Here is a 14,828-nt window from a genome sequence, read left to right as displayed (position 1 = left end):
TCATAGCTCCGTTGCAGTGTGTTAACCCGTTAACACACAGAAACATGTTTTAGTGCAATAAAGAAAGAATATTGTTTAACTTGTTATTATTACATCTTCCAATAAACTTGTTTCGCTCGGAACTTTGTAAACAAACGCTTAAATTTATATTTTAAATAGTTATTTAGTTAAATGTTTTTTTACAGAAAACAAATTAAAACAAAAACGTTCTTTTATGACTTTTTATTTTCACTTTAAAATTTTTATTATGTTTATAAGATTTAATTTGGAATTAGTTTAAACAACTTAATATGTATATTTAAAATTTTGAAAACTCAAATATCACTGTCAAATGTGATTAGTCAATGACAATTTAATAATTACTTCTTTAGTAGAGGTTCGAGTATAGATTAACTTGTAAAATCGCCTGAATAAGAAATGCACTCGAAGTGCTTAAAACTTTGATACAAAACGTTTTCAACTAGCACATGCCGGAAACAGCTTGTGAGAATAAACCTAAATTTTCATTGTTTGTCTAGTGATCGTTTCAGAAAAAAAAAATTCAGAAAGCTGTTGTGACTAAGACTTAAATAGTGTTAGTGTAATTAAACTCAGTTTAAAAACATCTTTTGCGGTTTCTAAACACCATCGCAAACGTCCTTAAAAGGCTTAAACTTGCACACAAAAAGAACAAGAGAGCAAAAAACAAAGTAACAAAGTAAAAAATCCACTCAGCGTTCAGCTTTAAATCTTCAGAAAAAAATGGCCACTTGAGGGCTCATGTCCTCCCCTTTCCTGTTGGGCGGCGCCCTTTAAAGTGCTTGTTGCCATCAAAGGCGGTCGGGATAATGGCCGATTTGAAAGTGTTTGTCGGGTGCTCGAGCCTTGCAAATGCTAATTGAAGTGCCGCTCTCAATGCGCTGTAGCTTTTTAAATGAAAGAAGACGCTTTCTAATTGCAGTTGTGACAGTTTAGGCCATTGGCAGTTAGTTTATAAGATATATGTTTGAATGTTAGTAAGGTTTAGCGTTATCAAGCTGTAAAACTCAGTAAAAAAGTATTTAGTTACCAAAAGAAGTATTTAAATAAAGTTAAGTTGTTTGATTGTTTACTGGACAAAACACTTAACGCATAGATTTAGATTAAAAATTTAGGTGGTTTGCGATATAATTAATCATAAAACAAATAGACGAGTTATTTTTTTAGCTTAAGTTTCAAATGTTTAAAATTTATAGGTAACTCATTTCAATAAAGAGCACAAACAAAGAAAAAGCTTATAGAAAATACTTATTTACTTGTTTGTTAGAAAAATTCTTGCAAAACCTTACCAGTTGAGCCTTTAAATATTTATCAAAGTAGCTTTGATATTTTATAAAAGAGTTGTAAGTTTTTTCAAAACTAGTTAGGACTTTTTTAAACACTTCAAAGTGGAAATCTTAAAAACTTACTTTATTAAAAGTTCTACATATTAAAAAACTATGAACAAAATGTAGTCAACAATATTTTCTTATTCAAATAACATTTTTACAATTAAATCCTCATTATCTAAACTTTGAATTTTGTTTTATTTCAATATGAGACAAACAAAAAGCTAGCTTTGAAAATCTTACAAAATAACACAAAAAACTTTTAAGGGGAAGCGAGTCGAATACAAATATTTTCAGTTGCAAAGAACAATGGGCGAACATCAAAGCCCGAAACGCCGACAACACGCGAAAGCAAATCTGTAGGTGGGCGGGCCAAAGCGGCGGCGACTTCAAAGGTTCGCGCGTGACGTCACCGACCGACCATTGTGACGTTTAAGTGCGACAATGGACGGGACTGCGGTCACGCGCCTTTGAAGATTTGCGAGGGGGGCGGGCCAAAGAGGGGGCAGGTAGAGAAGGGGCGGCGGTTGATTTCGATTATTTGATCGCCGCGATATCTCCCGAGGGCAGAGGGGTTATGGATTGTGACGTCATAATGCAGAATTCGATTTGTCGTCGTTTTGTTTAATGGTGCCGCGCGCGTCTATCAGATGAAAGCTTTTTGTCAAAACGACTCTCGCCTTTTTTTTTTGTTTAATCGATTTCAAATTAGTTTGAAAATTAGTTTTTTCGTATATTTCTAACCATTTGAAGTAGACTTGAATAAGTCTTATTTTCTGTTTTAGTTTTTATTTCAGAAATAATGCTAAGCTATAACTAAATGCTTTTATAATATCTTAGCTTAAATTTTGCACACGTAAACTTTCTCAATTTCTTGCAAAAGTTGAACTTTTTAGTAAGTAGTTTATGTTGTAAGCGAAAAATGAACAAAAAAGTTCAATTTAAAGGAAGTGATTTGGTAAATAGAACTGCAGCTAAGTTGCATATCATAACTTTATTTTATAGTGTAAAAAGTTAAAGTTGGTAAAAGTTTATACTACGGAAAAAGGAAAACGATTTTGTCTAAAAGCATTGAGTTTAGTAATATTTACCTACTAAAGAAAACTAAAAAAATGTAAATACCTAATGACTAGTTAAAAAGTACTTCTTTTAACAGTTTTGATATAAGTATCTAAACTAAATTAAGTAAACTAGTATAAGTTTAATGAATCATATAAGAAAACTTTCAAATAAAATAAACAATAGTTAATTGTATAATGAACCTACTAAAAACTACCTTTATTGTAGTACTAGTTATTAAATAAATATATAAAGAAACTCAAATTTAAACTTTTAGCTTATATATTTTTTTAATTTTACAGATTCTAATTTTGTTTAAAATGTTCAATTCGTTGCCATCAAGTAGATTAGTTGACAGCATCTTTATTTACAATCAAGTTAGTTTTAAAACTTATTTGTTGAGCTATAATTCAATAAGACACTATATAATAACAATACTTTTATACACTACTCGTAATATATAATCAATTTATACAAAAAAAAAAGCTGTAAAACCAAACTAGTACTATGTTTTTACTATTTTAAATTAGACTGTTTAAAACTTGTTTTTATTTTTTTAAATTGTTAGTAAAGTAATTTAGTTAATTTGTTTACATTATTATATAAACAGTTTTATAGAACTATGTTAATAATGATTAGAATACCATTGTTTAGTTTAAGCAGAATCGACAAAAATCTTTATACAAAAATAAAACTAAAAAACACTAGAAAAGTAACTTTTTAAAAAGTCTGATAACTCAAAAGAAACACTTTTTAACTATCAAATTTTGTAAAACTAAGTTGCACCACAACCAGCCATTTTAGATACTGTGATGCCGTTTACTTCAGCAAATAATCAGCTAACATAACTTTTTATCAGCTCCATGCACTGCCTTATGGACCACTTTACAACTCTTCATTCGGAACAACGCTGAATACGCACCTGTTAAGCCCCGACCCACGCTTGTGTTAGTTGTACGAAATTTTGACGTTAATCAATTAGTATGTACCTTCAATAAGACGAACATAATTTTATTCTAAATATTAGTTTATAAAGGTAAAACGAGATTGCGGTTTGTATGCATGCAGCCTAAGTAAATAGTATGATTTATTACTTTTTAACAAATTTAAGGTTGATTAAGATGTGAAAATTGCTAACTTTCATGCAAAGTTTTGGTATACTATAAACTCTTTATTTAGATTTTTATTTTTATCTAGTTTAATACATAAAGAACAAAAATTTAAAGGAAGTCCAATACATTATTACACTTTCTTATTTTATGAATTTACAATATTTATCATAAAAACTAGTTTATATATTTTATATTTTTTATTCAAGATTAGTAACTATTTTTACCTTTTATGTTTAATTTTATACCTGTTTTTAATATTGAATTTTTGAGTCAAAAGTTTTTAGATAAATATGTAGTTCTTTAGTATTTACAACAAGTTTTTAAACAAAATAGCTCAATAGAATAAATAAATATATGTTTTTGTTTACACATATTTTTCTGTTTAAAACTAAGACACTTTTGACTACTTTTACTTTTCGTTTCATTCAAAATACTCGAGGTCTTTAGCAGCAATATCAATATAAAAACTATAACTTTCATTACACTAGAATGAAATAAGCTGCTATCACAAATTTACAATGTAATTTTAACAAGAATTAACATAGGCATACTGCATATCTAATCATATTAAGGTTAAAATATATTTCTCGAATTTCGTAGCAAAAATTTTTTTGAAATAATTTAAATATATACAAAATAACTTGACTCACTTAGTAGTAAGCAGTTACAAATATCTAATTTAAAAAAAAATTAAATAAACATTTATAATTAAACGAAAATACAACTCAGTAAAAGTAGCTATTTTATTAAACCTAAAATTCTTAAAATTCAATAAAGTACACATGTATAAAAGTATCAAACTTTTATTTTTAAACCTTATTTACAAAATTTATCATTTATTTGTGAGATTCTTTAATAAAAAGATGTTTAGTTTTCTTAAATTACTTTAGCAGGCAAAAAAGAACAACGTGTTAGTTATCAAAACTCTTTATTTTAAATTTATAATTTTTTTAATGTTAGATAACTCGGTGTTTTTTTTTTTGTAATTTATCTTCTTAGGCAAAAGTTTAAAGTTTTAATTGATGTATATTATTGACTGTTTCATGCATATAGTATGTATTTCAGATTATCCGAAGCCATTTCTGCCACCTCCGTACATTATTCCCGCAACAATGCCACCTAGCGGACTAACCACCCACGCAATAAACCCTTTCGTAAGTAAAATTAATAATCTTTTTTGTTACTTAGTTGTAGTCAAGACTAATCAATAAAAACAATACTTGTAATCATTAAGTACTTTATAATACAGTTGTTATAATAAACACTTTGCAGACAATATTTACTGCTTTTATTTCCGAAAATTCAACTTTAAAGTTCAAAAAATACTTAATAAAGATACTTGTATTTGATATGAATATTCCACAGCATAAAAGTTATTAATAATGAGACAGTTTAGTTACCTTTGTATACTATTTGTTTTCTATGGACAAAAAATGTACCTCAGTAAAAAGGTACGTGAAGGTAGTAAAAAATGAGCTTGTTAATGTTGTATTTTTTTCTTGAAGTATGTTTTTAACTTAGTCATTGCTTTTAGATTAATGTTTTATTAAAAACGTAAACCTAAACTATTCTACAACTTTTATTGTTCCGTTTGCCAATTTAAATTTTTAAATCACTCTTCTCATACTTTATACTACTTAGCATACACAAAACAAAACTCAAATAGAACTTTAAATCATACTGGATAGTTTAAAAGCATAACATACTTTTCAGACAAATCAAATTCCAAAGCACCCAAGTCTCCCACCACTCAGCATGAGTTACCCCTCGTGCGCCATTCCTCCATCTTACCCTTCAGTCAACCCAAACGCCTGCAACCACGTACCAAGCAAAACGTGCCGCTTCGAACAACAACTCGGTAAGCGCTTTTGTTGAAATTAATTACAGTTATATTATATTAGTCTATAGGGCATGACTTTAACTGTTCTGGTGTATGACTCGATGAACGAAAAGTTTTATGTACACCAGGTCCTCAGACCAAACCTTTTGAGCGTATTTATTTTGTCGTTTAATAAACGATAGTTAATTATGATTAAAATATCATAATTCATTTTATATTTTAACAGGCAAGAAGCCAGTCGAATGCGAAGCAGTTTTTAGCAAATCGTGCAATACATTTGAAAGCAAAGCTGAACAGCAAAACCAGTCCAAAAAATTGAGTCAAAAGTAAGAAACTTGTATTATAGATTAGCAATTGGCAACACTTTTAGTCGGCCAGGTTTACTAGTGAAAACTTTTCACGGGCCGCGGAACATTCGAAAAATTTGCTGTAAAAAATAAAAAATACCCTCCAAAATAATGAACGTAAAGAACTAATAATTTGATTAACCCTACTGAGAACTAGAAACAAATAAAATCCCATTTATAAAAAATCTTGATTTATATGTTTTGCGAAAGTTGTTAACAAGCTATAAATACTTCGATAATCAGTTAGTTCTGCTTGGTTGGTAGAGAAAACTAAGTTTTCTCGCTATTTAACAAAAAAATTGAAATTCTTTAACTTAAAAAATATTATGAAATAAAGCCTGTCAAATATTTATCAGTTTTAATTTACTTATTAAGTTCAGTTTATAAAGAGCAAGAAAAAAACATAATGATTTGTAATGTATATTTCAAATGTATTTATCATTAAATAGTTTTTGGAACTTTTAAAACTTTTTTTTAATTAAACTAAAAAATTTACAATTTTTTCGTCCCGACTTAGTTAAAACCAGTAATTTTAGTAATAATTTTGTAGAAACTTGAATAAGTGTCAGTGTCCGAACTGTCTAAGTGTAAACTTGACATCTGCCAACGGGAAAAAAATGCACGTCTGCGCGTTTCCAGGCTGCGGTAAAAAATACGGGAAAACATCGCATCTAAAGGTTGGTGTTTTAGCATAAATATATTTAACTAGCCTAACTTGACAAAAATCATTAACATAAATATTTACTGGACTCATTGTAAAAAGTATAACGTTTAATAACAAGTAAAAAGCTTATAAACATTTTAAAAAACAAACTTTTTTTTTGAGAAAATAAATATTTATATGTTATGTGAAAAATACAGAACTCTTTCCCTTGATATTACCATATACATTTATCTTTAAATGTATATCTTTTAGTTATATAAATATAATAATCAAATTATAATATAATTGTATATCTAAAAACAAAGTTATTTTTTTAAATTGACTAGTTTAGCTAATAAGATAAAGCCAAACTGTAAAAAAACAATCATCTTTTTATTCTACAAAAGAACTTAATGTAAATAAAATAGAAGCATAAAGAAATACGAAAATAGTTAAAAACTTTGTAAAATTAATAAAACTTTTATAGATAAATATCTAACAAAATAATTAATGTCAACCATCAAATTAAACACCAATACTTAAAAACTTTGCATTGCATAAAAAGTTATTTTATTTATTTACAACTAACCTATTTAAAATTTTGTGTTCTTTTCTTTTTAACATAAATACTTATAAATTCAAAAAAAGTATTTTTTACTTTTATACCATTTTCAAACCATGTAAAATGTGTGTTAAAATATTTTTTGTTTAAAAAAATCATAGACTTACTTATAAACAACTTATTTTAAAACTTTTGAGTTTTCTCCAAAATTTACTGCTAAAATTATTCAAGCTAAACTCAACTGTTCGTTTGATTTTCACCGTAAAGTAGCTTTTGAGACCCCCATTTTTCACCAACAAACAGTGAAACGATACCGACTTGAAGTTAAAATTCACCATTCGCTTAACTAGTCACATTTGAGACCCCCATTTTTCACCAACAAACAGTGAAACGATACCGACTTGAAGTTAAAATTCACCATTCGCTTAACTAGTCACATTTGAGACCCTCATTTTTTCACCAACAAACAGTGAAACAATACCAACTTTAAGTTAAAATTCACCATTCGCTTAACTAGTCACATTTGAGACCCTCATTTTTTCACCAACAAACAGTGAAACAATACCGACTTGAAGTTAAAATTCACCATTCGCTTAACTAGTCACATTTGAGACCCTCATTTTTCACAGGCGCACCTGAGGTGGCACTTCGGAATTCGGCCGTTCGTGTGCGAGTGGCCATTTTGCGGGAAGAGCTTCACGAGGAGCGACGAGCTGCAGCGCCACTTCAGAACTCACACGGGCGAGAAGCGCTTCAAATGCCCGGTATTGATTTGTTACTCGACATTTTGAATGTTTAATTTTTCTAATGAGAGCTTAACGTGCCCCATGAAGGGTTAACTTTGATGTAGTAGGAACAGTCAGACGAATTGATTTGTTCGTTTTTACTAAATTGGTAATGAATTAAGAAAAGTATGAAAGCAATATAAATAGTTGTAAACGTCTGTGTATAGTTTTGTTTTAAAGAAATTAAAAAGAAAAACTTTTATTTTGTAATTAGTATATTTTCAACTGTAATTTATATAAAAAGTATTATTTTTAAAAACAGCGACTTGATTATTCTACTGTATTAAAAAGAAATTATTTAGTAATTAACTTACCTTTGTAGGTTTGCGACAAACGCTTTATGAGGTCCGATCATCTTGCAAAACACAAGAAGACTCATGAAAAAAAATTAAAAGTAGTTAAGTAAATGTAGTTTTATTTTTTCAATTTTTAAAAAGATACTTGATATTGCAATTATTGATAAAAAGGTACTTACGACCTATAACTTTTTTGATTAAAACAAGTATGAGTTTTTTTATTGAAACTAAGTTTTATTAATGGTATCCTAAGGCAAAATTTGTTATGACAAAATTTATATAACTAACTTTTTTCACTTACTGCTATTATTCTTATTTAACTATCTAAGTTTACGTTTTAAAGCAAACTTTCTTAACAAACAAAACTATTTGATATTTAAATTTTCGTACTATGTCTTTCTATAAATCATACGTTTTTTTTTTTTTGGTCAAAAGCCTAAGTGGAAGTATATCTTTATCGTTGTGCTTAATAAACGTAAATAATGTAGCGAAGTTAGAATTTTTAAACCAAAACAAAAATATTGTAAATGTACATAAGGTAAAAATTTTGTAACGATTTATACTGAAATATTTTTAAACGTTTTTTTTTATTGTACGATAAACTAGCAGTGAATAAAACTTTTAGTGATTCCATAAATTTGGAAATTTTAATTTGTTAAACAAAAGGTATACTATCAATTCCCAACCACATCACTTACCACTAATATCTAGAACTTCTTTAGTCGTACTTAAGATTAATAAAAAAACTGAGTAGTTTTACTTTTAATATAAGATAAACTAACGCATTTATTTTTGTTTAATAAATATTAAGTTGATGTCTGGTTCTAGTCAAAAATTGTTTAAAGTATTGTTTACAATTAGATATTAAAGCTTAAATTTAAAGTAATTTCAAAAATATATTCTAAATAAAATACAAAGTATAAAATTTATAAAATTTAAGTTATTAAACTCGCCAAAACAAAACCATCAAACAAGTTTGCTAACTTTTAGTAAATTCTATCTAAAACGATAGACTAAATCAAAAAAATTACCATATAAAAAAGAAATCATTATTAAAAATGGATTATAGCAATAAGAATTAGCTTAGTTTTACTTTAGCAATATAGTAAATCTATTTGATAAAAGACATATTCTTAACATCTTATGAACTACTAGTATTTTACAGTTTGTTTTAGCCCATAGACAACTAGAGCATTGTAGTATATCAAAAATCTGTTTTTTTTTATTTATACTATGTAAACGAGTACAGTTTTTTAAGGCCACCGTGTTTAGACAGAACAAGCTCTATATTTTTCTTTATTGCAATATACTTTGGTTTATTTAAGCATCCATCTATTTTATTTTTAATCTTAATATCAGCATCATATGTCACCAAATATCAGCAAAATATCTTTCAAGCCTTTTTTTTTAATATTTATACCCTTATCCCTAACTCACCTTACCCAAAAAAAAAAATAAATCCCATTTTAAAATTTTGTTATTAAAACTTTAAAAAAAAAATGCTGACTCTGCAATGTTGCAAATGATTTGCATATTTGATGAATCAGCAAAATACTTTTAAAGCTTTTTTTTTTATAATTATGATTTTTAAGCTACTCGTAAAAAGTAGTGGAAATCTGAAGCTACCCATTTATTTCAATTGTAGTTGAACATTTATGTATGCATACTTTTTATTTTTTAATTTATTCAGGGGTTATTTATTTCCGAATGCCCCGGAAACATCAACTCTGCCTTCGCACATGGAATTTTATTCGAAAATCGCACAAACCGCTTGGCTTTTTCCTCGCTTCCTTGCAGTCTTTTGTGTCAAGCATCGCAAAAGTGCTGAGTGCCGGTTTATGGAAAGTTTCTCCACAAACACGTGGATTTTGTTCATTTAAAAGGCAAAGACGCAAAAGTGATTGCGATGTTTTAAGTAAGCTACGTTTTTTCAAGAGTTTCTTGTGACCGCTATCTTTAATTCGAGTTTACGTCCATGCTGGGAAAATTCAAAAGCTTCGCCTTTTGCATGAATAGCACAAGTGAATTATTTCACATGTTTTGAGTAAAAATATAGCTGACTAGTAGCTGAACATTTATACACTTTTGTTGTGCAAAACTGGAATTTTTAGCAAAGTCATAACACTCTTTTCAGTTAAGTTTATTAATACAACTAAATAGTTACATTTGGAAATGATAATTTAGTTTAGAGTAAATTAATAAAGGTAAAAATAGAAAACACAAATAATTTACGTCTCAAATTTATTGAAAAAACTAGAAATCTACAAGTACCTGAAGCACATCGGTACTGGACAGAAAACGACAAATACATTATGTTGTCGTCTACATTTGATAGCTTTCCTCACATTATTCAGTCCTTTGGCAAGACTCGAAGCTAGCCTCTTAGCCTTTGACTTAGTTTTAACTTCTGGTTCAAATTGGTTGGGAGAAACTCTATTTGATCTAAACCATCGGAACTTTTTAGATTTTGATTTATTCTTTTGTTCATTGCTTACTACCAAAGTCTTCGATCTATTGCTATTCGTTATTTTTACTGAGCTGCAGCTTTCAATGTCTGGTTGAAAGTAGCTTTTAACATCAGGGCTTTTGGTCAGGAAAAACTCACTATCATCAGACAAGCTTTCGTAATCTGGCGTCAGTTCTCTTTCGAGTGAGCTGAAACTAAACACTTCTTTAATACTTTTCTGTTTTCCAAATAATTCATCAGTAGTTAATATCCTTTTTAATTCATTTTCGCCCATAACAGAAAATAGTGCATCATTATCTCCCTTGTCAAAGTTTGTTTTCTTTTCCAGCCCAGTAGAGAGCTCAATGCTTGATTCAGACTTAATACGCGTTACGTCTTTGGATGCATCAAAAGAAACAATGTCTTTAGCTTTATTGTGTTCTTTTTCAGGATTATCCACTTCATAGTTTTTGCTGGAGTCAAACACCGCATTAAAACAATCATAGTTATCTTTAACTTCATAATAGCTATCTGTTATAAGGCTGCCTTTCCTTACGTTTTGTTCCATTAAGGGAACATCAAAGAACTCATTTTTCAAACCAGACTCAGTTTTGTTCACACTGTGAAACTCAGAAATTTGACTTGGTAGTTCATCGTTAGATAAAACAGTCTCATTTTTGATACTAACTTGACTTAAACTTGCATTGGATGTACCAAATTTGCATGAGTCAATGCTGTTAACTGTCTTAACAGTTATGAATTCACACTCCTTTTTGTTGCTTTTGTTTTCATCGACATTAAGCTTGGTTTCAGAGTTTTCGCACTCATTGGGGCTCCTTCTATCGACTCTATTAAAAATTAAAGCCTCGTTCTGAAGATCCGACAAGTTTTTTGAGGTAAAGCTTTCCTTGGCTCCGTTTGACAATTTGACGTTTGACGCTGTTGGAGTGACATCCAAGCATCTAGTTTGCTTTCCAGCGTCAGGTTCACTTACATTGCAAATGCAAGAGGGTGAAATTAACTCTTTATTTGAAATCACTAAATAATTATTTTTATTTTCCAAACTAATTTGAACTTGCTTACAGCTGTCATCACCACACAGTTCACTTTTTTCAATCTCGCTGAGCATTTCAGCCATAACCTCATTTACAATAAACGAGTTGTCCATGTTTTATTGCTTCAAACGTGGCGTTTGATAAATTAATATTTTAAAATATAAAAAAAAGTAATATTTATCTTCGGGCTGACGTAATAATATATGTTCCATTTTCATTGAAAAATCTTGCACATTTCTATTTGATTTATTTACCTGGTTTCTGAATAAAACAAGGGTCGGCAGCCACTGGCTAATTTTCAGAAAAAAATTACTGCGGGCCGCAGTTATCTTAAATTAATTGTAGTAAACTATAAAACAGTACTATTTTAGACCAAACGTGAACAATAAAGCAATAATAGAGACTAGAAACGCGTAAATAACTACTAAATTTTCAATACAAATTTTTATTAAAAAAAATTTTAGTTACTGTTTTCAAAAAGTTAGTTTTTATCTAAATAGTACCTCTCGAGCCACATGTTTTTGCTTTGCGAGCCAAAATTTTTCGACTCTGTAAAATTCATTAGTTTAAAATTAAATTAGCGAAAATAACGTGAGTTTAATTTTCGCTAAAAATTGTTACATGTTTTCACTTAATCATAATAAAGTTTTACTTGTTTTTGTTCAAATAAAAAACATTTTTGTTTTGGGACTAAATCAACTTTTTCTCAGCTCATATTTTCAAATTATTTAAAATGTTAGTTTGTTTAAAGTAAAATAAAATATACCTCAGTTTCATGTATAAATTAAAATATTTTACACTGTAAGATATTATTAAATACTCAAAAAACAAATATAAGCAGCAATTTAATGAACTAGAATCAACAAAGTAAAAATGGTTTTCTGCATATTAAAATAAAAAGTAGACTATACACAGTTTTCGTTACAAAACTTATAAAAAACATTTAAATTTGTTTTTTTTTTAATTACCTCTAAAAGTATATAACATGAAACTTTTTTAGGTCAAGAAAAGTAAACTTTGTCCGTTAAAAATTTTTTTATTTATTGTATAAAATTCTTCTTATTCAAAAAAATAAATTTAATGAAGTAATCTGAGTTATAAAAGTAGTAGTTTTTAAGACGAACTATATATTACCTAAATATAGTTTCGAAAACTTTGATAATGCCAGAGATTTTTTAGTTTAGACTTATTTTGTTGATAAAAGTGAAGCAGATGTACGCACATAACACAACTCTTGTACAAGTTTTTCAAAAGCTAAAAAAAAATTAAACGAACTTATTGTTGACAAGCACAGTAAAATTCTATCTGACTAATACTGGTGATAGAAAATGTCATTAATCTTTTACGGACTCCGTAGAGCTGTTCATATTTTAGGAGCAGTGAAACGCCGTAAGTCAATAAATTATTGGCGTACAAAAACAATTGTTTCATTTTCCAATGAGCCCTGCTTGTTTGGATCTTTCGATGTTAATGCCTTATTACTTTATACCTTATAAGCTTTAGATTAGAACAAAATTCTAGTCTGAAACAAAAATTAAGTTGTAAAAGCTTTTTTTACAAGTTTAAGAGTTTTGCTGTTCTTTTACGTAAAAATTTTAATACACCTGCATAAATTAAATCAAGTTTGACATCGGCTATTGTTGAGTAGATAGTTTAGCAGTTTGTTAGAGAATAAAATACTTCTTAGATAGTAAACTAAACAGAAAAACTTTAATTTTATTAAAAATAGTATACTTACTTTTAAATTAATTACTTAGTCTGATTTATCTCAGATCTTAGATACTAAACTAAACAAAAAGCTTTAACTTCAATTTAAAAAGTGTGTTTACTTCTAAATTATTTATTTAGTATGATTTTTAAGATAACTTCTTTTTAAGATAATTATTTTTACTTTATCTCGCAGCATACCGAAATTAATTTGTAAAACTATAATCTTTTTCTTGCGTTTATTAGTTGCTTTTATTTGGTCTATTGTAACTAAATAAGTTGTAATATTTTAAAATGGTATATTAAAAAATTATTTTACTCGTAAATTAAAGATATACTTTTTGGGTGTAATAATGTTCTTTAAAATGATAGATATTATGTAGCAGAATATAATTAAAAACTTTGTTTTGGTATGAGTTTTGATAAAAAATTACTTGAACAAATATCAGTAATTGTTTTTATACAGAAAATTTATAGAGATTAAGATATTTTTTTTGGGTTTTTTTGCAGTTGAAAATTTCTAAACGCTAAACTAAATTAAAATAAAAAAAAACTTTCATGAAGAAAGTCTGTAAGGGCTGTGCTTTTTTGGGAAGAAGTGTTAAATCTATTAAATTTAATTCAAGTTCTTAAACTTATTTTTAATTTAATTCTTTCCTTAGTATGCGTTTTTGTTTAAATAAAAGTCGAACTTTATTACATTGAAGTTTAAAACTGAGTTCAATTTATAAAAACAGTTATACTTTTTTAATATGACGATAAAATTTGTAATTAAACTAAACAGGAAGAAAAGTACACTACAAAAGTACATGACAACATCAAACTGTATTATTTATACAGCTTTTAGCTATAGACATGACGATGTTTACAGTTTTCCCATTTTTGAATTGTATAAACTGTGCGGAAAAAAAAAGTGGTAGCACAATTAAAACGAACCACAAGTAAAAAAACCCACTGTTTAGCTCTAGAATAACTAAAAACTAAAACTTGCAAGCTTTATATTTAAACCTGATACAGTGTAAATTTCTGAATCAAATAATATAAATAATATTCAGCTATATTAATTAAATATATTTTATTCTCACACTGTTACCTACTTAATTATTTTTTAAGCGTCTTATCTCTGAGTACCTGCAATACAAAAGTATAATGCTTACTTTCTAAACATTTAGAAGTTTTATAAGATATATATTTAAACTTTTCAATTTTAATGTATAGCTAAAGGTAATAACAGACAATTCAGTACTAATTACTATGTTCTAAAATGAAAATTATAATAACTGTTCATAAAAATATTACAAGTAAACTATTCAGAAATAAAATTTTTATCATTATCACGTTAAGTTATTAAGTAAGTTTAATGTTTAGAGATGCAATAATTTTTTTAAAAGCTTTTATCTAACGGTATTTGAAATTATCTTTTCAAATTAGTGTTTTTAATCGCTATCTCGTTAAATGTATATAAAAGTTGGGCAAATAGTTAAACAATTTATTTCAAAAGTTATATTGCATGCACATCAAACGTTGTTTGCATTTTATAAATTAGATAGATCTTTAGTATTTACTCGTAGAAATCATTATCGCCTAAAGCCTTTCGCTCTACTTATAAACAACCTTACAGAATGGTGCT

At 27.9% G+C, this 14,828-nt stretch overlaps 1 protein-coding gene across 1 annotated transcript; it reads left to right on the top strand.

Annotated features, from left to right (window-relative positions):
- The first annotated feature begins 467 nt into the window (after positions 1 to 467).
- On the top strand, positions 468 to 8,100 carry LOC145833518 (uncharacterized). The gene is made up of 11 exons (XM_082940690.1): positions 468 to 483; positions 715 to 844; positions 1,614 to 1,776; positions 2,708 to 2,782; positions 3,265 to 3,352; positions 4,583 to 4,671; positions 5,231 to 5,375; positions 5,584 to 5,683; positions 6,255 to 6,381; positions 7,539 to 7,673; positions 8,017 to 8,100. Exons 1-11 carry the CDS (start codon positions 468 to 470, stop codon positions 8,098 to 8,100), a joined length of 1,152 nt encoding a protein of 383 aa, XP_082796816.1.
- Positions 8,101 to 14,828: the final 6,728 nt, after the last annotated feature.

Source organism: Thalia democratica, chromosome 4 (assembly GCF_965202585.1).
Source record: "Thalia democratica chromosome 4, ktThaDemo2.hap1.1, whole genome shotgun sequence".
Taxonomy (NCBI): Eukaryota; Metazoa; Chordata; class Thaliacea; order Salpida; family Salpidae; genus Thalia; species Thalia democratica.
This window is presented reverse-complemented; position numbering and strand designations above follow the sequence as displayed.

Excerpts from the sequence above, each read along its gene's own strand:
- LOC145833518 (XM_082940690.1), top strand. Across the intron at positions 1,777-2,707 it reads CACCGACCGACCATTGTGAC|ATTCTAATTTTGTTTAAAAT; the intron begins GTTTAAGTGCGA and ends TTAATTTTACAG. Across the intron at positions 6,382-7,538 it reads GGAAAACATCGCATCTAAAG|GCGCACCTGAGGTGGCACTT; the intron begins GTTGGTGTTTTA and ends CATTTTTCACAG.